The sequence below is a fragment of the Hoplias malabaricus genome, chromosome X2, assembly GCF_029633855.1.
Source record: "Hoplias malabaricus isolate fHopMal1 chromosome X2, fHopMal1.hap1, whole genome shotgun sequence".
NCBI classification, from domain to species: Eukaryota; Metazoa; Chordata; class Actinopteri; order Characiformes; family Erythrinidae; genus Hoplias; species Hoplias malabaricus.
In genome coordinates this window covers 12461631-12487603 of record NC_089819.1, presented here as the reverse complement: position 1 = coordinate 12487603, position 25973 = coordinate 12461631, and the positions used below count along the sequence as shown (strand labels likewise).

Here is a 25973-nt window from a genome sequence, read left to right as displayed (position 1 = left end):
TTTTCTACCCTTCTGCCATTCTGTCGATTCCCTCCCTGTCCTTTTTGCTCTGTGTTCTATATTCTAACTCTCTTTCTCTCTTTTTGTGATGGATTTATTTTTCTTTCATTTTTTTCTTGCTTTTCTACATTCTCTACTCGTCTTTACACACGTACTTTCACTCTACTTTTATCTTGCTTTTCTGTGCTTCCTTACTTTCTTTTTGTCTTCCTTTCTGTTGTGTTTCTCTTTCCCTCCCTTTCTTTTCCTCTTGCTTTTCTATGCTCTCTCTCTCTCTCACTCTCTTCCTGTAGTATTTCTCTTCTCTGTGAGAAGCTCGCACTAACACTCTGAGCACAGCAGGAAAAGGGCCAAAAAACACAGCCGTAAAAATCAGACACCACTCTGGAAACACCATCAGGGTAAAAACTGCAGCTGTCTACTACAGTGACCTACATAGAACCACTCACACACACACACAAACACACACACACACACACACACACACACACACACACACACAAAACCACGGACACTCCTAACAACGCAGGTTCACAATAACAACTGTCTCTTTGGTCTGTTTTCAGTGTTACGGAATATATATATATATATATATATATATATATATATATAAACTATCATCTTATAGGTGATGCAGTAGCAGTTACGACTCAGGGTGTGGGTTATATAAAGAAAGTATACTGAAAGGTAAATGATCAGATGAAATCCAGTGTTCCACATCAGCAAAAATCAATACATTGTTAGCTAAGAGACATCTTAGTACTTAGGACTGTTGGAGTTATTGTTGTGCCAGATTAGCCTACATAGCAAAACATACCCTGTTCATTAAAGGTGCGGTGTTTAAGATTTATCAGCATCTAGCAAGTGTGAGTATTGTTCAGACAACAGGTTACGCACTCTGTTGGGGAAATGTAAAATCATATTTATATCTGTGTTCATTTTGTTTTTGTTTTTACCTCAGGCTAATCCGCTAGTTAGCTCTTTGGCTGCTAAAACTGAATACACAATCGCGCCACAGGGCTCAACTTTGCCAGCTACAAACACTTTAATGATTTTATTTAGCCTGTAGCACTGTATGGCAGCTCACAGACCCAATCTCCAGACAGATCTTTCCACTGCACGATGACAAATACATCAGCTATACACCCTTTATTCACAAAAATCAGTGTGCAACACTCTATTCCCACTCTCAATTGGGACAGTGCATGCTCTAATAAAAAACTGCCCAACTGGTGATCTGATCAGTGCTTTTTATCCAGAGTTCTCTCACTGTCTGCATTCTCACTCCACACTTTTAAATAGGATGCTACATATGATTGACTGTTTGCGTGTCATTTATAGTATAGTCCCTTATGAAGGGATCTGATAAAGAGCCAGGGAGGAAGCACACTTCGGGTGTGTTTGTAAAATGTTCGCATTTAACACATTTACGTGACACTATCGAACGTTCTATCAAACTTTTTTCTTAATGTTCTCTATGACATGTATATTACGATAAATATTGCTATCGTTTTATTGCCCAGGCCTACTCCTTCGATTCCAAGTCTCTACTTAAATAAATGAATGATATCTTTAGAACCTGTGTTCGGTTTTTCTGTTCTGGACTACTTCACAAACACGGAGGCCCAACATGGTAGTGTCTAATGATAAAGGACTCATAATTGCATTGAAAATGAGATTGTTTGAAGTTTTATTGTTTGAAGTGATTATGCACAAATTAATACATGGTTTTATATACTCTACTCCATTTCTGCACTTTAGAATGAAATTTAATATACACAAAACATATATGTCCCTATCTTTGGAGTTACGATTTGTTACTTCAGCTACTGGTAGGTGCACTCATTATGGGCAAGTGGAGCTAGTATAGTCTCTATTTAAAGGAGGTGCCATTAGACTAGAATACTGTGGAGCACCTGCATTTGACCGTAATGCTTTCAAACGTAGTCAAGTGTGAGCCAGAATGTATAAATCCTCCAAAAACTGGGCTGTTTGGCAGTGAAACTGTGTTCTCTGGAATGATGGGGTTCAAACTAATCATCCAAAATCAGTACCTGGTCTCACTAATGTGGTAGTGGCTGAATACTGTCAAACCCACAGAGCAAACCCTCAAAACAAGGTTTTGTTCCAACAGCAACACTGTGGAAAAATGTTTCTATTTGTTCCTCTCTCATTCCTTCCTTCAGCAGTTTACAAGTATAAAGCCAGGTGAAGCATCATAACATCTGGGGGCTCATCTGGAATTACGACGTTTAAGTATTCCTTATGTTCCTAAGTTGGCATCACTCCAAAGGACACTTTAGCATCTCTGTCTTCAAGTGTTTACTTTTAAAACAGCTGAGTGTTTCTGCAGATGACACACCCCGCTCTTTATATTGTATCATAATCACTTGACTTTGACGCAATGGAAAATATGATGGATAAAGGCTCTACAAGTATGCCTTAGCAGTCTGAGAATCTTTATGTCTCTCCAAAACAAATTACATAACAAGGTCCAAAGCCTACCAGAGACAGAGACAGATAGAGAGAGAGAGAGAGAGAGAGAGAGAGAGAGAGAGAGAGAGAGAGAGAGAGAGAGAGAGAGAGAGAGAGAGAGAGAGAGAGAGAGAGAGAGAGAGAGAGAGAGAGAGAGAGAGAGACAGAGAGAGAGAGAGAGAGAGAGAGAGAGAGACAGAGAGAGAGAGAGAGACAGACAGAGAGAGAGAAACAGAGAGAAAGAAGAGAGAAATAGAGAAGGTTTTTCACTTACATAGATTGCATTCTCCAGACACTGGGTTGCAGTTTTTGTCGTGACATGAACAGGTTTGTGCACAATTCACACCATACTGGCCAAACTCACAGGTCAGATTACAACTGTGAAGACAGAATGATAAAAAAATTATAGTGCATATAATTTCCATAACACGTATAATAATGAGTGGAATAATTAATGATATTTAATTCTACAAACCAAACTATGGCAACCAATACACATATATCATTCATTATCTGTAACTGCTTATCCAGTTCAGGGTCACGGTGGGTCCAGAGCCTACCTGGAATCATACCTGGCGCAAGGCAGGAATACACCCTGGAGGGGGCGCCAGTCCTTCACAGGGCAACACACACTCTCACACCTACGGACACTAATAATGTGTGTTTTTGGACTGTGGGAGGAAAGCCACGCAGACACAGGGAGAACACACCAAACTCCTCACAGACAGTCACCCAGAGCGGGAATCAAATCCACAACCTCCAGGCCCCTGGAGCTGTGTGACTGCGGCACTACCTGCTGCACCACCGTGCCACCCACACATATATCAGATAAAATATAATAACAAGGCCTCATTAATATTCTCATGGTTGAATGCTATCAATTACTCATAGTACTGTTCCACTACGTCTAGCACCTTCTCAGATACGTAGTGACTTTCAGCTGCAGAAGGGGAGCAGATCTCTGTGGAACGGATCACTCTTCGTTTAAGAAGAAATGTTCAATGAACAGGTGTCCACAACTTTTTAGGTCTATTGTATTAACACTGTGGTATTTAAGGATTTCTCAAATGAACCTTAAGTTAAATGTGAACTTAGGAAATACAAAGTCAGTGAAATAAATGGAACTACACAGTGAGTAAAGAAAACATTCCTTCTGTCTTTTTACATGACCCAAGTGTGAATTCAGCTTCAAAAGTGTTTTATGACTTGAGCGATGGAATTTAAGAGCCGTTCTACTCAAAATCCTTTGCTTGGGCTGTGGCCTCTCGGGAAAAATGTTCCTTGGCAAGAGAGAGCCTCTGTTACCGTTCCCTAACGTTTAGAATACGCTTTCCATTATGAAAACCTGTGTGGCTCTAGTGCGTGATTTGTGCCAAATGAGCATTTCTGCAGATACACATAGATGTAAAAACTGGCATGTTTTAAAATGAATTCTAAAATCATTCCAACAAAGAGCATAAAAAACCAAACTGTTGATAGAAGTCTTTGTCAGGACTTTGTTTGAACCTCTTTTGCATTTTCACATTTCATTTATCTCACAGCTGACTGGTACTGGATCGACTCCATTTCATCTGGTATTTATCTTTGACCTGTTTTCCATCTGCAAAGCTTTGGTGCTGGTTTCAGTTATGAATTTATAGACAAAAAAATGTTTAACTATGTTCAGGTTTAATTTATCCAAAACCATCCAGATCAAGGCCTTAATCGGTTTATTATGTGCTGAGTTGCATTAAAACCACAAGCATCTGCAGCTCTTCCTGGAATGCAGGGCTCCACGCCTCTGGAAGTCAACACACATTCCAAAATACTAAAAGCTTTCTGAACTTTGGGAATTCTAGAAAGGCAAATAACTTCAAAGATCCTAGAAAGGCAAAAGACTTCAGGGACAATATAGTGTCAAAATAAAGCCAACGATTCTGGGTAAGTGTAAATTTCAATTTTGGGATTGGACTAGTGCAGTTTTTCTCAACCCTGGTCCTGGACATACCCTGCCCTGCACACTTTAGAGGTTTAACTGCTTTGACACACCCATGGCAACTCTGAAAGGTTCATTAACAGATTCCCAAATAATTTCAGGGATTCTGGAAATGTCAAGTTTTATTGATTACAGAACCGCAAAGACCTTCTTGGATTCTAAAAAGGTCAAAGCATTTACCCGTGTCACGTTTGTAAACAGTTAATAAAGACCGTAAAAGCAGCAAGGAGTGGTCCTAAACAGCACCACACTCCCTACATAGTGCACATCAGAGTAAACCTAAAAAATACTGCACCAAAACAGTAATTAGACACTTATTTAACAGGAAAACATTTACAGCTGACTGAAAATGATTTTCAACACTATGTGAGTGCATTATATTATGACCTACACTGTGCCCTACAGAGGGTTTAAGGAGACATTTGGGATTTAGGCTTGGCTTTCGAAAATAAATTACATATTCAGAAAAGGAGAGCTACTTTATTAAACTTTAAGCCAAATCAGAGATGTTATGAACGCAGACAGTCGTAATAAAACATTCTTCTGATTATTTACCCTATAAACAGCGGGAAAAAAATAAGACAAAACAATATGTTGCATGTGCCTGTATTCTCTTACACCCAAAAAAACCAAATCACCAGTAAAATAACACAATTACTGGAGCTTTCATTCTATGCAATCATCGCACGAATAACTCACTGATTTGGAGAAATTAGGCCTTAAGTGTCATACCTTAGGTGTTTTGTGCAACCGGCCCCTGATATTTCAAAGACCTTCAGAAATTCCAAAATGGTGAAACCCTTATAGAGATTCCAGAACTACAACGACAGTAAGGGATTTCAGAAGGGTCAAACCATTAAGGGATTCTAGAAGTGCAGATAATAAAAGGCATGTCTTTTTAAAGATTTAATTTCCACCATTTCTGATCATATCTGTGTCACAACTGCAAGCTCCAGTCAAGCATGTGCAAGCCTTGAACTCAGAAAGACAGTAGCAGACTTACAAGGTCCCATGAAAGCCTGGGACACATAAGCACTCTCCTGTAGCAAAGTGGCAGTCTCCATTAAAGCAGTGACTACAGTCATTTGCACAGTTATCTCCATACGTGCCATTGGTACAGCGATCTTTACAGCTACAGAGAGAGAGAGAGAAAGAGAGAGAGAGAGAGAGAGACAGAGATGGATTAGGTCATGGATTAGGTTGCATTTTTATTTGTATCACAACAGAAGTCATTAAACAGTAAAACAATAAACAATAAACAAACAATAAAAGCCTTGTTAGACTCCTACCTATCTCCGGTCCAGCCAGGATTGCAGTGAGAACATTTCCCATCAACGCGGTCACAGTAATGACCATCTTTGCATGGTGGACACTCATCTTTGCAGTTCTCCCCGAAAAAGCCTGGAGCACACATCTGGTCACATTTGGTGCCATTCCAGCCTTTCTCACATGTAACGCAGCGTCCTTCTGTGACCTTACAAGGCTGCTGACCCTTACAGTGACCACACCTAGTGTCAGAAGAAAACAGGGGTGAATGTACCTGGAAGATCTTGAAGATCTTTCATCAGCTGTGTTAGGGAATGAAAAACAGTCCCAATGTCTTCAAACACTGAGTCTAGTTTTATCATTAAAAGGTGACATTCACAATTTTAAAATCACTTTTTATAAAATTCTGAGGATGTTTCCTCATCATTCGCTATGTTTGCTTGATCGAAACCGGTCTAATGTGTTTACGAAGCCCCAGTGTCTGTAAATTGGTAAAAAAAAAACTAATTCTCAGTCCAGCTAGGCTTCCTCTCTCTGCTCATGGCACAGAAAAGGCATCTGAGGTTTTTTTGACAATGGAGTGAACTCCAAATGTTCAAAAGCACTAACCGAGATGAGGATATTGTATATTCCTGCTCCATATGGTGGGTAAAATTGACTCACATTTGCTTTCTCTGATAACTTAAGGTGGAACTCGTGTCAAATTCGAGAAAGCTAACTGTAATGTAAATGTAAACTGCCTTGTAACTCACTCACATTTAGCAAACTACACATATCCACAAGCGGGCACCTTTAGCTATTAAAAGGTCACTGTTTCATATTAAAGACTTATTGTTATTTCCACCCCCAAAAACATTATTTGTATGCTTTAATTTGCCATTCATATTTGGTATTTACCATTAAAATTAATTTCATTAGACAATTACTTGTATATGCAAGTGCACTTGAAGTTATGACATTGCTCTGCCTTACTTGTTCCTGCAGTTCTGCCCATAGAAGCCAGCTGGACAGGGTTCCCTACAGAACTTTCCTCTGTAGCCGGGCTTGCAGGTGCATGATCCATCAACTTGGTTGCATTTTCCATGGACACACTGGCAATAGCGCTCGCAGTTGGTTCCCCAAAGCCTTTCCCGGCACTGGCAGCGGCCTGTAAACTGCTCACAGGGTGAATTGTTGCAGCTGCATTGAGCACCGCAGTTGCGTCCATACCAGCCAGGGCTGCATGTGCAGCGGCCAGTGCTCTGGTCGCACACAGAGTTGATGCTGCAGTAGCAGTTGTTGCTGCAGTGCGGCCCCCAGAAGCCTGTGTGGCATGTGCACTTGCCCGTCTCCTGGTCACACTTGCCCTTCTGGCATGGGCAGGCCTTCTCGCAGTTCTCGCCCCAGCGGTTCGGGTGGCATGTGCACTTTCCCGTTACATCGTCGCACTTTCCATTGGGGTGGCACGTGCACTTGCCCTTGCAGTCGGGACCCCAGAACTGAGGAGGGCACTCTGGAGGGGAAGACAGGGAAATGTAGGATATACATGTTTTACTGCTTCTATCTCTTGTGATGAAAAATAATATTACAAGTTTAGAATAATTCAGTATTAGTATATATCACTATCTAAAATGTTCCAATAACAATGATATGATTTTAACAAATTTCAATATATTAATACACATAATTCACAGCATCTCTCACTGACTGACATTCATTAGAGGGCACTGCTGTCAGTTCATTTCATTCATTCATTATCTGTAAGCGTGGTGGGTCCAGAGCCTACCTGGAATCATTGGGCGCAAGGCGGGAATACACCCTGGAGGGGGCACCAGTCCTTCACAGGGCAACACAGACACACACACATTCACTCACACCTACGGACACTTTTGAGTCGCCAATCCACCTACCAACGTGTGTTTTTGGACTGTGGGAGGAAACCGGAGCACCTGGAGCAGGAATTGAACCCACAACCTCCAGGTCCCTGGAGCTGTGTGACTGCGACACTAACCTGCTGCGCCACCGTGCCACCCCCAGTTCATTTCACTAAAACCCTAAATTTAGTTTAAAAATATTAATATTGATATTATTAATATATTCATAGGTGCATGAGTTTTATTTTTGATAATGTCATGTTTTTTGTTTTAATGAAGAAATATACTGTACTAAAAATTATTGGAAATAAGCGTTTTGCAAGAAACAAAATTAAAAGAAGTGAATTTAACATCAGTTAAGTGCTTTAATAAGCTATTGTTAGACTGGAGAATAATTGGCTAAGTGAAAACAGCATGGCGCTTGGAGCAGATGCTCACAGCGGCTCTCGTGCTCTCTCAGTAGGTCAAGGAGGCATAGCGCTTGTAGTGTTAAACAGTGTTTAAGGACTGTGATGCGAAGATTGTCCACTTTGTTTTTCCTTTAGTTGAGCGTTTTCTTCTATTGTGTCTTCAGGTCTACAGAGTTCTTGCTTTATTTGTCTGTATGTTTGCCTTTGGATTTTGCCCTTCTGAAGTATTTCTTGGACTTAGCCTCAGCAGGTTTTTTCTCATTTTCTGCTTGCTCTTTTTGTGATAAAATCCAAATTGCCTTTACTTACCCCCAGAAAGTAAGCAGCTGAAAGTGCACTTTCTTTATTTGATTCTTAAATTTAGATTTAGGGAAGTATTATTTTTAGTTAGATTTATGCAAACATAACCGCAATGTCACTGTGCATCCTGTTCTGAAGAGGGTGACCTGATCTGACCTGATCTTCAAGACGAGATGGGGAACTAGGGAGAAGTGAGACTGTAGATGGTAACAGAACAGAGGTATGGTCTAATTTATGGAATGCGCTGACAGAACAATACTGTAATCTAAGAGATGATGTAAGAGTAACTAGAGTAAACTAGAGATTGGAGAGAATGCTTGACTCTGTGTCTTTATTCCTCTGATTTCTCCTTGGGCCTGGAGTCATTTTGAATCACGGTCTTAATTCCTGGTGGCACTTAAACAACTGCCATAACACTTTACATAACTCGGAATACTAGGGCATAGCATTCCGTTCCTGGAAAAAAGCTGTCCCTCTCCACATTCCCTTCCAGACATAACGAACTACGGTGTATGCGTAGCCCATGTTGTATTTTTTTGAACACAAATCAATTTCATTAAAGCGTAATTATGAAAACTGTGAAATATTATGTAATTTACACATGAAAACTTCAGATTTTCAGTTATTAATAAATTCCTTGTTCTGACATTGCACCTCTTGCTGTACGTGTACCACAGTTTGAGAACCACCGATGTAATGCACTGATCCACTTATGTCCAACAGAAAAAAAATTATGTATTCAGAAGTATATTGGTGTAGATTTTAAGTTTACAATTACTGATATATGATATATAATGTGCCTTTACTGTTTCCATGGGTAATCACCAGTGGCCTCATTGACAGAAGGGGAAGAAAGAGGTCTGTAATTCTGTGGCTAGTGTGGATCTAATAAACTGAAACCTCAGATTTTTATTTTGATTAAATAATTATAACTAAAAATGTAGCATCAAATATTTCTTCAGTGACCTTACGGACTGTAACCCATCCAAAATAGCTATCCTTAAAAGTTTCTGTAGCCTTTTTGTATGTAAATATACAAAGAAATGTATTCAGGCGGATTTAGATGCAATCATGAATTACGCAGCTGACATATCCATACTAATTTATAAGGAATGCCAAAAATGTCAGTAAGGAAGGAAGTGCCCACACAAAAGTGCCGCTTACTGGTGTCACAGCTGGCTCCAAAATATCCATGACGGCAGCGGCATTCATTAGGTCGGACACACACCTCGTTCTCCTTGCAGGTGAAATTGCCTTCACAAAGCGCTGGCAAATAAATAAATACAAAGGTTATGGGAGAAAGACTCAACAAATCCTTAACAAACTCTGTTCTGAAAAATAAACATAGCGGTAAGTTTTTACTGAAGGGCACCATTCATTTAACAATGAGACACATATATAAGCTTTGCACGGTGACTGATATAAAGTGTCAGTTGTTGTAACACCTGTCCTTAAAATAGACTAAAGTGGCATTTCTGACAGTTCACACTTACTAAAACAGACCTTTATCCAACTGACAAAAGACATTGTATCTCCAAAATAGCAACTTAACAGGAGGAAAAAATCATTGGAACAGGATGTTTCCAAGTTATCCTGGAACATTGACCATGACATTTTCAGCAGCTGTTTTGAAAACACAGTTCTGTTAGTCTGATCAGAACATTGTTACCTATAAAAAGTATTTAAAAAGCAGCCATCTTGAAACTTTAATTTTGTCCACATTTGTAGACACAAACGTTTATCAGAAAAGACAGATTTCTTTGTTGATGTAATGAAAGAACACCATTTGTCTCCCATCAACATTAAAGGCTGTCTTAAACCTTTATATCCATTTTAAGAAGCATTTCTAAACCTTCTTGTTCATAAGTGTAAAGGAAAGTAAGTAGGAAAAGTGTTTCTTACGTGTTAAACACTCATCTCCTAGTTGTCCCCAACCACTGCAGCACACAAACCCTGGTGTCCTACAAAAAGAGCATGTGTTAATATTTCTACTAATGTAAGGGGAAAGAAATACATAAAAAATCATACTCATACATTTAATCATACACAATCATACATTTAATCCCATATTCTCTATTTTGAGAGAATACAATTTCAGAAAAAACATTGAGAACACCCCTTGTAATTAGTAAAGTCAGCACCAATTGTGCAAAAAAGAATTTAAGCTGCACACCTTGTAAATCTAATACTATAATAATCTATAGAAAAGCACTGCCAATAGAACGTGCTCTGGAGCACCCACATATGAGCCCAAGTTTATCATGCTTGATGCCTAGAAATAGCTAGAGGGATATAAAACTCCACCATCACTGGGCTGTGGAAAAATGTAAGCTCATCCTCTGGACTGATTTAATATCGTTTTATGTCTTCCAGAAAGAGCTGGAGTAGCTTTTGTGTTTCAGAACTAATTGTCCAATATCAGTACCTGACCGTGCTAATGTCCTTGAGATTAAATGCAGTACATCCTCAGAGTAATAATATCTATCTAAGTCTAATATCTATCCCGGAGCCTTCCCAGAAAAAAAAAAAATTGCTGCAGCTAAAGGAGATAAATCCCAATTTTACCACTTAGCCCTAGTCCTCTGTTTTGCCTAGGCGTAGGGTGTCTCAATTCTTGTTGTGAAAGAGTTGTAGGGTCAAGGGGTAGGGCTACATAACCCTTAAACTAGAGATTTTTCAGGAGCACAATTCAAACCAAGAGCTACAAATGCCTTGTAAATCACTGGCAAATGTCAGTATTTTTCCTTTAAAAACTGTGATAAACATCACTAGTAGAATCACAATGGCTTGGTAGTTAGCTAGTAAATTTCCAGTTCCACCTTAAATGTAGTAAAAGCAGTAACATTCTGACATATGAAGTTCTGAACAGAAAGCCACTAAATAATCAGCTGAATTCAGCTTCATCACAGAGAATTAGGTGTGGGTGGTAACATAGGACTGACAAAAGCTTAATCACTACATATTGTAACTCATGATAACACTCGAAAACAAGGGGTAGGTATAAAAGTAAGAAATGGGATTCACCCTAAACGCTTATAAATATCCTTCTTTTCGTAAGAAAGTTGATTTCAGAATTAATGTTGTTTCATCATATGACATTTTATCATTAACAATGCTTGGTATTGATCCCCAATTCACATAGTGAACTGTAAACTCAATCAGCCATTTTGTAAACATTGAAATCTTATTTTTAAGAAATACTTTGAGTTCCTACAATCTTAACACAATTAAAAATTGAGCTTTAATGCTGTTTAAAGACGAGAAGAAAACTCTGAATTCCACAATATTTCCCTCAACATAAAATGCACCAATCCATGAAATTCAATATGGCAGACTTTATTAATTGGTACTGAGACATTTGCCTTTAGCGCCATTGACTAGCAAACACAATTAAATGCTAGCTAGCATCAGCAGATGTTGCGGTGCCTCTGACCTAAATTCCTTTTGTCCCTGAGTGATCTTGCTGTAGGTCTGATCATTCATGTTGTTCGCACGGAATATTTGAGATGTCTGGGCACCATCTGCAGCTTTCCTCAAACACGGCGGCAGATGCTTTGAATATCACCCACATACAATCACACACAAACACAGATGCTAATAGAGAAGTGTATATACACACATACACATACACACACACACACACACACACACTAAACGGCTGTTCCACTAAGCGCTCACTGTCTGTTAAGCAGCTGACATGCAAACTAAACACTGCGTTTGAAGCCAAGGCCTCCGGAGATCATGTGACATGGAGTCACAGTGACAGAGTGGTTCAGAAGAAGGCCACATACTGATGAGATTAGTCCCACCACACTCTGTCCCAAAACCTTGATTCCGAAAAGACTGGCTCAAAGGGAAATAAGTAAAGAGTTCGGTAGGAGACAGAACACAGAGGGTGAGGACAGTGAAAGCAAAGTTTCTTGAAGAAAACTCTGGAACTCTACATGGAATCCTTCCTTCTCTCTCTGTCAAATCTCTCTTTATGTCATTATTCTTGTACTGTATCGTACTTGTTGGAGTTCCAAATCTAAGAGTAGTTGATACAGCAAAATTATGACATTAAAACATGGACATACACACAGTAAGTAGTGTGTTATGACAATGTTAACACCTTATAGCCAGACAATTGCAAATACTATTTACTAAAGTGAATGTTTATCAAATAGATTTATGCATGTTTGCTATTTTATTCCAAAAAATTTACAGAGGTTCTGGTGTTTATGAGCAGTCCTAGCTTGGTAAATAGGGACAAATTTAAGGGTCTCTCTCTGAAATAGCTCAGGCTGGATGTGTCTGTATTTTAGAGAGACGTTAGAACACTGAAAAGCAGGAAAGTGCTGAGGATATTATTCCTACCCCATAGGTAAATACTTAAAGAGAGGACTCTGAATGATAGAGACCACCAACTGCATGAAAGTAAACACATACAGAATGTGCTACAAAACTAAACAGCTTTCTGTGGTAACTGAAGCAGTGACTAAAATGTGCAGATAAGTTACACTTTAGTCACGTACACTGTCAGAACATTTGTCTCTGAGGTGGTACCCTCATAATTGTACCTTACGGTGCTACAGTTGTAGATTATAAAGTTATGTTGATAGACCCCATTTCATCTCCAAGACTTATATTATGGTTTTTTATTTGACAAAGTTCTATAATGAAAAACAAAAATTCACCTCTCCTTCGAGAAGAGAATGTAATGTACCTTTAGGGAACACATCTGAACTTTTAAACACTGTTGTACCTTTAAAGGTACATTTACAATGTTTGTACCTTTAGTGACCAATAATGTACCTCTACTGTACCTTTTCTTCCACATTAAAAGATACAGAGCTTCTGAATGAACACAAACAGTGGGGGAGTTTGTTTTGTTGTGAGACAGTAGTTCTCCAGAATCATCTACGATGCCTTAATGTTTAGGCAAAGGTCCACTCTCAAAGCCCCTTGTCCTACACATTATATGGATTATATTAGTTAATTACATTTCTGTTTAATATCACATTCTCAAAAGCCTCAAACAGATCAAGTTGCAGCCTTCATGTTTCCTGTTTTGCTTATCCTGCCCTGGACTTGATATCATCGCTATGGACAATGACTTACTCACAGGTGGAAGCCCTGCTCCCCCTTGGCCCAGATCTATTTTCACTTTTCCTGCTTAGTCTACAGCGCCATCAGAACTGGGTCTCATCTCTCCAGCACCATACACCCAGACTCTGTGCCTGTGACTACAGTTGCTCCCATGGTCACCACTGCTCCTACATGTTTGCATGAGTGTGGTTGAAACTCTTAGCTCCCAAGCTTATCATACTGGACCATGGTCCAGCCCCAGGAACCGAAGAACCATCACATTGCCATTTTCTGTTTTGATCTCAAAGTATCAACCCCTGTTCTCCGTTGGTATCATCGCTCTGCTTTCACAGCGGAATTTAACACAGGGCCCAGACCTGGAACTTATGCATTGTGTATGTCCTTTAGTACGTCCTTTAAGTTACTGGCCTCTTCCTGCTCAATATTCACTCTTCCTTCCTCGACCCATGGCCCATCCGCACCTGCCCCCTGCAGTGCCCACCTACTGCTTGACGTGGTTCTTCCTGTCAGGTTTGGTGGCTTCTGCCATAGTTTGCTTCCCCATGGCTTGGCAACTTCACCTTGAACTTCATCATTCGCCTGGGTTTGGCCACTTTTTTGCTGCTCTATAACGTCATTGCCACTGTACTTCTTTTGGGGCATGAAAGGAAAATCTTATCTCAAACTTCAGAAATTCAGAGCCTTGGCTCCTCAAGAAGAACTGCATTAAACACCATTTTCTCAAACCATCTACTAAACCCATGGCTGTCAGCTCCTACTACAATGAACAAGTGATTTTAAATGCAATCCCTTCTCAATCCCTATCTTCTATTGGTCAGTCCTAAACTGCTATCAACACTCTCCTTGGGCGATAAGGCAAAAATAATTGTTTTTTGTTTTTTTGCAGGGTCACAATCTTGATTTTATCTCTATTACTTTTTCCATGCTGGTTTTTAACTTCTTAACACTCTTAACAGGTGTTTTTTTTTCCATTTTCTGAAATAAATCTTTAGTTGTCAAAATGTGATCAAAACAACAAAACATTTTAGGCACTCCATTTAATTCGGGACCTTCTTTGAAATCATCCTTTGGAATCTTCAAAGACCCCGACCTCTCCATAAGGAAAGTTATAAATTATATATGACATGACAGAAGTCCATGACAAAGTCATGCACATCTCCAAATGGCTTTTTACCTTCAGCAAACAGGAAACTTTCTGACTCACTTAGATTTATTCTGATATTTAGTCATGTTTCTAACCCAGTACCCTTTAAGGCCAGACATGCTGGAAGGAGGGAGCTTTCCCTGATTGGCTGTAGAGTGAGGCCGCCTTACTCACTCCCCTCCTGTGTTTAAATGGTCTCAGTAGGGAAAGGACAGACAGGGAAAGGGATGAAAACGTATTTATTGTTTTGATTGTTGTTTACTGTGGTTGCCATATAAAACTGTCTGCATCGTCTTTTGCGGTACGCGTCGGTTAGGCGCCGAAAACAGTTGCTTCCCTGCCTCATTGGTTGAGCATCAGCCCTGATTGGTCTACAAACTGACGTGAGCAGAGCTCCACGGGGAACGTATTTTAATTATTTTTTAATTTGTTGTACTTAATTTGAACTGTTGCTTTTTTTTTCTTTTACAAGTACTCTTTACACATACATGAGGATTACTAACGAGTGGACTGATGGAAAGACTCTAATTAGGCCTTGTTTGAAGGGGACAAGCTATGTAAGTGCTGGTGTGCTTTGTGTGTATGTGTGAATCGCTAGTGGGCTCTTCAGGCTTCATGGCGCCACAGTTTTGTTTAAATTTTTGTGAGATCTCATGTATGGAATAAGGAATTCTTTTTGTTTTAATTCATTAGTCATACATTTTAGAGTATTGACTTACATTATCGGTATTTGATAGTCTGCCCATTCGACTGATGTGTAATATGTACACAGTACGTAAACATCTTATAAGAACTGCAGTGGACTGAATGTGCATTGGCACGATCCAACCATCTCCTTGTGATGGTGTATCATGGACAAATTCTTATACTTCACGATGTGATATCATCATATCGCACACTCCAGTGATCTCCTGAATTTGGAATCAGTTCCTCCTTAACTAATGCTAGTGTAACAGCAAAAATAAGTTAGTTTTACCCACCCATGGAGCAGGAATAGTGCAACATCCTCATCTCTTTTCACGCTTCAGATACCCAGTGGGCAACAAAGAGGGAACTGCCAATTTGGACCAAGGTATTTAGTTTGGGCCCTATATACCAAGGAGGCCTCTCACAATAATAATATTATCAACATACTGTACAATATATGAGAATTTTCTTAATAATTTTAGGTGATTTCAATATTGTCCATTGTGTTTATATGCATGTTTGTTTACATAAGAAGAAAATCACCAATGTTTTAGCCGGTCACATTGTTTTCTTCCCTGGTTTTCTCTGGTCTCTCTATTCTGGGGCTGTTATATCGATTTGTTTGAAAAGAGTGGTTTTACTTATTTAGGATATTGAAACTAATATTGTTCTTTTATATAGCAAATCCAATTTCTGAATATTCTTAATGTGTTTTTAGAAGTTGGCAAATATATTTTCTTAAAATGACAGTGATATAATTTATTGTCATTATTTATGGGACAATATATCAACCACAAAAAAGGACTATTACAGAGCCAGGGCTCCATACAAACACCAGACATTTTTTCCAGTGCACTAACAAAACCAAAGAGCTAGTGGTGAACCAAAGGGTGAGAAAACCGTCTCTGAATTAAAATAAACATATTGAATTAATATTGGGAACATCCCCTTTAAATGATTACAAAAGTGAACCCTGTCTTCCATTACAACATTTACCTATAAATTCAGATGTTTCTTTACAATGGATACTGCTCACCTGCAAATCCCATCACCCTGCAAGCCATGGTTCTCCTCACATCCTTCAGCTTCCTCAGATGTTCAGACTACACACCACATTCATTCCATTTCTCCATTTAATTTCTGACCTTACCATTCTTCATTATCTAATGAACCAAGACAACAATTTGGAAAGTCTATTCTACTCATTCAAATTACAATCACCTTTCAGTCATTATGAACCTCACGTTGACCTCCTATGACTCAAAGTCTCAGCACACTCACCACATAGACTCTTCACCACAGAAACCAGATGGAACATCTCACACCACTGTTTCATACTCATCTGTGACAGATCCCCTCAGTAATTGGCCGTTTTTCTGGTCTTCCTTTTAGAGCATCTTCAGCCCCGTGACAAGGACACCTCTACTATGTCTCAGGACGAACACAGCAAAGTGCACCCACATCGATATTTCCCACATACCCACTACAATCAGTTGACATTGTAACCACACAGAACTACACCCAAACTTCTCAGACCTCACCTCCCCTGTCTGAAGTTTTTGACATGCTTTACTGACCTCTAGCCAAAGGTTGACAATAATGGCATTGAACTATGATGATAAACGTATTAATTTAGCTGCTTCAAATGCTGCTTTTCAGAGGACAGGCCAAACATTTGCCAGGCCATGTATTTTTTTATTATTTTTATTAAGTTGCAATTAGTAAAGTGAACAATTCTATTAGTAGTTAAAAAAGGATAATAATAATAATAATAATAATGATGATGAAAATAAAAGGTACCACAAAGGTAGAGGTCTGAAGTGTTTACATCTCATGGATGTTGAGCTGTGCACTATGCTACAATATATGTATGTGTTTTTGAAATGTATGAGATTTTACCAGTAGTTTCAGATTAGTTTAAAGGTCTCAGCCTGTTCAAAGAGACAGAAGCCTGGTCTTGTATGAGCACAATAACACTGTTGATGTTATTTAGATGGACACTTATTAATCTTCAATAACACCTGAGGAAAATAAAGCCCTTTCTAAAGAAAAGTAAAGTGAGACATGCCATTTTCAGCTTATTGTAATGTCCCTGTTTGGCATGGTGGCTAAGAATCTTAAATTGGGAACTCATCATTACACAGTGACTCTAAAATTTAACCTCAAATCTTGGGCTGAATTGCGTTTAAAAGCTTGTCCAACCTAGCGACAGTCACTATTTGTGGGCCAACCATGGAATGGTCAATGTTATTATTATTTTCAGTGACTGCAGCTTTTTTCAGTCTTAGCCAAAAATAACTAAAAAGAAAAGCAAAAGTTTTGGGACACTGTTCATCCCACAGATTTTGGGTGTCCGTCAGTGTCAATCGGTTCCACCCAAAGGCTCTTAATAAGTCCTTCTCTTTCATTTTGTGTGCGCTGCTGGTTTACACCACAGGAGGTTAAGTACTAGCTCTCTGTTACTACTGCAGAACGCAGGGAATCCAGGCTTGGATCTCGCTGGCCTATGTCTCCCCCTTAATCTGGTTGGATGGGACACAGATGCTGCACCTCATCCTCCACCACATGTGACCCCTGTGAGGCCCTGTCCACACATTTGCTTCCTGCAGAGCATCGGGTTCTGCTCTGCCTTTAGTCAAAGTTTGTTTAGGATCTGTGTGTGGATGAGGGGGGTTGTGTATGTGTGTGTATGTCCCACCACAACCTTGACATCCCTGCTGTATGTCAAACTACACATGCCCCATCGAGAAAGAAAGAGAGAGAGAGAGAGAGAGAGAGAGAGAGAGAGAGAGAGAGAGAGAGAGAGAGAGAGAGAGACAGACAGACAGACAGAGAAGGAGAGTATATTCAAAACCGCATTTGTTTGATGCTTTTAGAGGGATAAAAGCTGAAGTGAATGGAAATTGAACATCAATCATCTAACAGGGTTCAACTTGATTCAGCAACAATCGAGAACTAAGTGGAAAGTCTGAGTAATCCACAAAACCAGAGCCAACTTCCTGCCAGCGCACTTTATTTATTTATTTATTGATTTTTTGTTCCCACACCAGAATATTTTTGGGGAACTGTGTTCCCATTCAAGTACACTGATATCTATCTACAATGACGAATATATTATCTACCCAAAGTAAATAAGCTTCAAAACAACAGGCTTGGCTTTTTCAGAAACAAATGCTTAGGTCAAAATTCCCCTAAAAATCTGGCCTGAGTTGTGGGATGTATAATATGAAGTTCAGAGGAAATTCAGTAAAATACAGACATTTGTGAAACTGTAGTTAAGAAATGCAAGACCTGGCAGAGGTCTTATCCTAGAGAGACTGCAGCTCAGCACTTATTTACAGCTTTAAAAAGCCATGTGTTTCTGTTCAATCTGAAGGACAAGCTGAAAGACATCTGAAAGGATGGGGAGTTGTCAAGAAACCCTTACTGAGAAACGGACACAGACCGAAATCTGATTGAAGCAGTCATTTTCTGAGGAAATTTTGGTATGCTACATGATATGCTACATGACCACTTTTCCACTTTTCCATCTCTTGATCCACTATGGCGAATTTCAAGATGGCAGCCGTGTTCCGGATATAGTCTAAGAGATCAGTCCCCTCACCCATTACTTGCTGGGGTATTCAGATATGTCATTTTCCCTTTTGTTTCTGAAATAAAAGGGTGCCCTGAGACTTTTGACTCACTCTGTATTTTACTTGAATATGATTTTAAATTATTTGGGAAAGAACAATGTAATGCTATGGAGTTACACACATAAAAATACATATATATTTGAAGGGGATTACACTCCCTTAATAAATATAGCATGGGCATATACCCCCAAATAATAATTACTAGAAGTTAAACTTGAACTGTATTATATCTGATTTATTCTGTATTTTATTATTTTCCTCTATTTCTTTCGTGTTGCTAAGTCCCGCTTTGCATTAATCCATTAAATTACACTTTTGATTACATCCAAAAATTTCCACCTCACATGTTACTGTGGTCTTTTGTTACACAGAATTCCAACTATTTTGGATTCTATGAGTGATTATTTTACGGCTGTCCCAAATACCATTTTCTGGGCTTCGGAGCTTCAGTCGCATAATTCGGCAAATATTCGAATATTCTGTATGCAAGCATAGGGGGGGGGGTTGTCGTTCAGAAAATCCTGCACCTCCCTCTACGTTACACATACACTGTGCAGCTAAGGTCACAGAGTACACAAATTAACCAGAGCTTTGTGAAGGTGGTCAGGTCTAAATCGAGGTATAAAGCTGATATAATGAACTGTAGCTTCATCACACTTCATTGTAAATAGATTGTTATGGTCTTTTACACTCCATTTGGGACTTTCATGTTGACGAGGCTGAATACGGGTGGAATGCTGTGTGAGGAGAGCATTTTTTTTTTGTTTATTTATTTATTTTTTTTCCCAAAAAACCCACATCCAAATCTGAAAATTAAAAATCGAATACCTACCCAATAAATGAACAGCCAAATATTTGGGTCCAGACTTTGATTATCTGACTACAAATAACTATACACTGGATTTGTTTTTGTGCGCTAATCTTCTTGGGACTGACAAACACCGGGGCCTTAGCTAATATTACTGCTAATAACCTGAATAACACATATTATATATAAGCTTCTATTATAGTAAATATGCATGCAGTTTAGATATTTTACCATCGTGAACGAGGGTGTATACCATGTCTGTATCTGTATGTTGCTCCTGTTTCTTCATTTCTAATTCACTGTTCCAGTTTGTCACTGGAAGTATTAAAAATAAACATGTCCGGAGAAAATGCTCAGCACTGCCTTAAAATAAATTAACCCAAATGTGTCAAACGAGAACAGGAAACTTGTGTTACTTCAACCCAGTTTGCTTTAGGTTACTTATATAAACCCATTTCCAGAAACGTTGGGACATTTTGAAAAATGCAACAAAAGTTGCAATCTGTAGTTTTTAAAATTCAGTCAACCATTTATTTCACAACAAATAAAAATGCTGGGACAGAGGCAGACTTTCCACACATCACTTTTTTTATTGTAGCTCTCATCTACATTTTTTCATTTGTACTTTTGAAGACACTAATTGTTGCGGTTTTGCAAATTGAAATTTTACCCGTTCTTGCTGTATACAAGACTTGAGCTGCTAGGTGTCTGTGGCCGTTGGGTAATTCTCCACTTCATGATGCGCCATACATTTTCAATAGGAGACAGATTTGGACTGAAGGCAGGACAGTCAAGCACACAGATTCTGCTACAAAGCCATGCTGTTGTACCTTACACAGAATGAGGCTTGACATTGTCCTCCTGATGTCTCCCATGTCATCAGAACCTGGTTTTCACACTTTTCCTTGGGAACAGTCTGGATGGTCTTTAACATCGCTCAAAGAACCTTTCATAGCACCTATATATTTATAAGTGTGTGGCATTGTCCATTACTGTAGCATGACAGTTTGCCAAAAAACACTGTCTGAGGGCTCGATGGTCATGAACATTCAGCAGCAGTTTCCAACATTCACCTTTATACACAGATATTCCCCTCGAGCCCTTGAATCTTTTAGTAATATTATTAACTGTAGATGGTGAAAGACATAAATCGTCTGGAATCTTGAATTAACATATGTTCTGTTTTCAATGGTTGCAAACTCTCCCTCAAACCTTAAAAAAGTGAGGAATAATTAACAATTTTTATCACTTTTACAGTGAATTGTACTTACTCTTCTTGACTCTACTCAAGCATGTTTGCTTGTCCATTAGGCAAATTCAGTAACTAGAACTGGGTACCTTTTTTAGTGCCTGCTCACTCCTGGTTCCATGTGAGCCATACTCTCCAGAGAGAATCATCACGCTACACTAGAAAATATAGACTGTAAAATATCTATTTGTAATATCCCCATGGCACAAAAGTGATAACGTGTTTTTATCCGGCAAACAGCAGCTCACATAGTTAGGCTGAGGTGTATTACACAGGTTCAAATGTTGTTTGGATTGGTGGCTGGATTGTGTAACAAAAACAAACAAACTAACTAACAAAAAACAATGGTCTGTCTGAACTACTCCCAACAAATAAAAACAACATGCAAAAATACACAATGGAAACACAGAGGTAACTAGCATTGTTGTGGTTTCCAAAGCATGTTGTTCCTGTAATTGACAGTGTTTTAGCTACAGTTCAGGGGGGAGCTGTGGTAGTGTAAAACTGAATTAGGTACCAGGTATCTAAATGCTGGCATGCTAAATCTAAATGCTTGCAAAACTGAGTCTTTATTGAGAGCTTCTTTCACCCACTTCAGAACAGTGTTACATGAATTTCCTATTATATTTTCACTCTTATTTTGCCCTTTCCCAGCATCTTTGGAATGTGTAGAAGGCACCAGATTCTAAATGTGTTTATGTTTACGAAGCACAATCAAGTTGGTCAGTGAAAACACTGGAAATATATTCTTTGTATATTTGTCCACTCTTGACATTGAACAAATCACAGATTCATGTTTACACTGCATTTTACAAAATGTCCCAGCTTTTCTGGAAATGGGGTGTGTATTTAAAAAAAAAAAAACTCAAATTACCAAATGACTTCTTTAAATCATGTAAGTTGGAGGCAGATTTGAAAGTGGGTTAAGACCACAAACAAAATGCAAAACAACTTTCTCAAGGAAAAACAAAGAAAGCTCATTCCTGTCCTGAAGGGTAAAGCACTGAAAACTAGAGATTAAAAACAAAACATCCTTCCACCCACTGAAAACATTTTTTTTATTATTTTAAAAATATGTTTGTCGGTTTTATTCCACAAATAAGCAGTTAGCCTGACAACTTAAACCCAAGTCATTAGATTTCGCTAGGAGGAGAGCGAAGGGGCTTTTCCTATTGGACAAACCCAAACATTTCAGTGTCCTGCGGCAGAATGGGTAGTAGAACAAATGCTTGCTTTTAACCATTATCCCACGTGGTTGTGATCATACAATCACTGGCCATCAATTATTCAAACTGCACTACAATAGCTAGGTCACCAAAATGACTTTTTTTTAGCTGACCCCTAGCCTGTTTCAGAGATTTTTAGCAGAACAGTTGCAAATCCTCCACAAACACAAGACACACACCCACACAACCACTTCCTGCTCAACAAAACATAATTATAAGGGCTAAGTTAGAGCTTCAAAGTCCAGTGGTCTTTAAAATATATCTAGAACAACAGGGTCAGTTTTTAATACACTGCGCAGTCAATGGTAAAAACTATTTATCCCTGCAGTAAGTGGGTGTTAAATATACTATATATTGGTAAGTAAGTCTACTCTAAACACTGGACATCTTTAAATACAGCTCAGGAAATGGAAAAGCTGAACAAGCAAACATTTATGTGAATTTACTCTGTGATTAATGTTTTTTTTTCTAAAATTAATTAAAAACTACTGCCCAGTCAAGTAGGTTCACGGATCGTTTTCTCAGTTACAATTTTTGCACAGTAAACTAAAGCCTAGTGAACTACACAGAGAACATTTGTTATTAAATCAATGATATTAAAGCTTTAAGGGAAATTTCATTGATCTACATTTCTATATAATTCAATGAGATGTAAACAAACTTGTTCCGAGTGGTATGTTTATATTTCTGTGTAGAGAAACTTACCCACAGATGTGGTGATCGGAATGTGTGTATTACAAATATAACCTTTAATCCACTCATGAACATGCATGTGTCTTGGGTATTTGGTGTAATGTCAACAATATTAAAATACAATAAAATTTGAAAATATAGTCCAAAGGCTCATGTCAAACCTATCATAAACCTTATTTTAGATATCATACAATGTGTTCATTACAATTCTGTGTGGGTTTGACCAAACACTTTTCCTAATGCAGCAGAAGCACTGTCCCGTCCATTGTCTCCTGAGTGATGGAGCTCCACTTAACAACCTTGGGATGTGCTGGAGTGACCCACAGGCCTAGGGGAGATGAACGCTGTTCTCTGGAGTGATGGAGCATCGTCTATTACCAGTGTGATGAACTGGAGTGACTTTTGTAGTCCAAACCTCATCTAATTTTTTTTAATTCACAAGATGTCTGGTTCCTATCACCACCACAGTGAAAATTCAGAGTTTAGAACTTTCAAGTAAAAAAACGGCTTATCTTACACCTTAAAAACTAAAAACGGAATAAAACACTTCAACTAAATGAAAATAAAAGTTGCATTTAGCTCAAGTTCGAATGTGCAGGTTTAGTGCCACGACTTCAGTCCTGCTCCCAGGTCTTAGCGGCACCTTCTAGCGTTCACTCGCGACAGTGCCGCTCCAGATGTGAACATCTGGCTGTTTTATCAGATACTGAACTGCTCTGGTTAAAATAGTAAGACGTTACTGTTGGGTTTATTTACTATTAAAAAATACTGGGGAACGAAATTAAAATACAAAAGGACAGTTTGGGAACTTTTAGACATAAAGCACCACACACGCCTGGTGAACAAATGAACACTTACCCCGGCACTCTGCACACATTCCTGCCCTTTGGGTTGAGTTCCTGGCAAAATGCAGGACAAAAGAGGAGAAGCAAAACCAAAGCCCCAGCTGCTAAAGTGCCCTTCAGAGACAGCATCCTTCCAGGCCCTTACACTGAGCATTCCTTTCAGTCAGAGGCCACAAGTGGAAGTCCGTCTACAGGGCGAGGGTCGTGTCCAGTTACTTTTGGCTTTTAACTTTTAACGACGTACTTCAGAAGATGTTTTATCCAGAAAAGGTCGACTTTTCTTTTTGTTTGTGTATGAAAAATGGGCTACGACACCATCTGAGATAAAGAGAGAGAGAGAGAGAGAGAGAGAGAGAGAGAGAGAGAGAGAGAGAGAGAGAGAGACGTATCTTGGAAGAACCAAGCGATAACCAGAGTTTGTCCTTAAAAAATCTAAATCGTGTCAAAAGGAGGAACGTTCTCACAGTCTTGTAAATTCAACATCTCGGAGGAAAATCACAAAAGTAAAAAAAAATCGTTTTTCCGTCTAGTTTGGTCAGTAAACTCCAGAAAACCTGAACCCACTGGACGAAGTCTTGAAGAGTAAAATATTCCCGCCAGTCCAAGTCGCGCGAGTTCAAAATGGCTCCATTCGCGTGGGTATTTTCATTTTCAGGCCCGCAGAAAATAAAGTTCGCTGCTTCTGGCTTGTGCTGTCCACAGACTTCAGCTAAGCTTTTCCTTCGAGTCTGAGACTTTTCTCACTTTTGGCTGAAGCCACACGTAAAAGTGTGTGGGTGTGTCCAAAGTTCTAACGCAGCTGAAGAACTGCCCTCTTCAGTCCCTTGAAAGACGGGGCGCCAGTTGATACTTCTGGGCTGCGTTAGTGACCCCCCATGCTCAGTGTGTGTGGACTAGAAGGGTACAGACCCCAGCACGATGCTGTGGGGCAGTGGAATTGTGTTCTCTGACAAGTTCCTGTTCCAGTTTCTTGTCTACGTCCAGATACTTGTCTCAGTTTTAGTACTGCAGCCAGAGATGTACCTTTAAATATTAAATTGTTATGCATGCATGCATGATTTATATACAAAAAAGTAATATGTAAACGTATGAAAAACACTTGGCAAAAAATTTACACAACCTCAAAAAAGAACTTAAATATAGCAAATCCTAGCTTACTTTACTAGAATTTCTATTTATTTGCTAGTATTACAGATAACACCCACACACACACACACCAGTAAACCTTTAGCCGTTGATCCAACGTTGAAATAACGCAATGACTGCCGTCTAATCAACGTTCTCTTAAGGTTGAGAATGAAGGTTGAAAAGACGTCCAAACACAGACATTGAAAAGACGACTATTAGACGTATTTTGGACGTCCATTGACGTTATTAATTGGTCCCGAAATAACTTACTTGTATAAAACGCATTTTGGACGTCCACTGACGTTATCGATTGGTCACCACTTAACTAACTTATTAAGATGGATTTTGGACGTCCATTGACGTTTAAAATATGTCCTTGACGGACAGACTACTTTTAGACCTATTTTGAACGTCCAGGGACGTTCCTTGTTTACTGGGACACACACACACACACACACACACACACACACATTGTTATTTTATTTATAAGTAAGCAACAATTTCAGTTTTAATTAAACGTATGCTTCTCTTCGTTGTTACTTTCTTTATTTTTACATTATTTATTTATTATATTTATTTATTTTTATTTATAGTTATGACATGACTTGCCTTCCTCCTGGGTACCCGGGTCACCACCAAAATAATACCGAATGGAAAAAGTTATTTGTATGATGCAGGGATGATATGAAAATTTCATACATCAAATGAACCATTAGTGATCCCCCCCAACCCCAAAGAAGGAAAAACAACTGCAACTCAACAGCGCCCTCCTCCGTTTGACTTTCAGGACTTACACAACACACAGATAAGCAAATGAAGTGCAGGCTGCTCACAGGAACCTTAAGAATGTGTGATGACTGTGCATTATGATATTAATCTGTATTAAATAAACAAACATAAACATTTTAAATCTCTGTACATTGCTAACAAGGCCTAAATCTCATTGGACCTCAAAAGAACAAGGTGTTCCAAATACTTGGTAAACTGGTAAACTGGTGGTAAACTGATGTGATAATCTCTTGACCTAGCACACATATCAAATTAATTAAATAGCCTATCTTTCTGTTCTCAGAAGCTTTATATTAAATGTATTAGCTGGTGTGTCCTCCAGTTTACTGATCACACTAAGGGGTAGCATGTTTTTCATGTTTATTTGTATAACAAACATTTCATTAGATTTAATATAGTATA

General features: G+C 38.9%; 1 protein-coding gene across 1 annotated transcript in view; it reads right to left on the bottom strand.

Annotated features, from left to right (window-relative positions):
• Positions 1-23813, bottom strand: part of LOC136677185 (scavenger receptor class F member 2-like) — a 37573-nt gene extending 13760 nt beyond the window's left edge. The window contains exons 1-7 of the mRNA XM_066654633.1: positions 23668-23813; positions 10182-10240; positions 9444-9545; positions 6689-7208; positions 5740-5958; positions 5454-5582; positions 2750-2853 (exon numbers count right to left, since the gene is read on the bottom strand). Coding sequence (XP_066510730.1) covers positions 2750-2853; positions 5454-5582; positions 5740-5958; positions 6689-7208; positions 9444-9545; positions 10182-10240; positions 23668-23783 — 1249 coding nt within the window. The 5' untranslated portion in view covers positions 23784-23813. The remainder of the gene's footprint in view (positions 1-2749; positions 2854-5453; positions 5583-5739; positions 5959-6688; positions 7209-9443; positions 9546-10181; positions 10241-23667) is intronic.
• Between the last annotated feature and the right edge of the window lie 2160 nt (positions 23814-25973).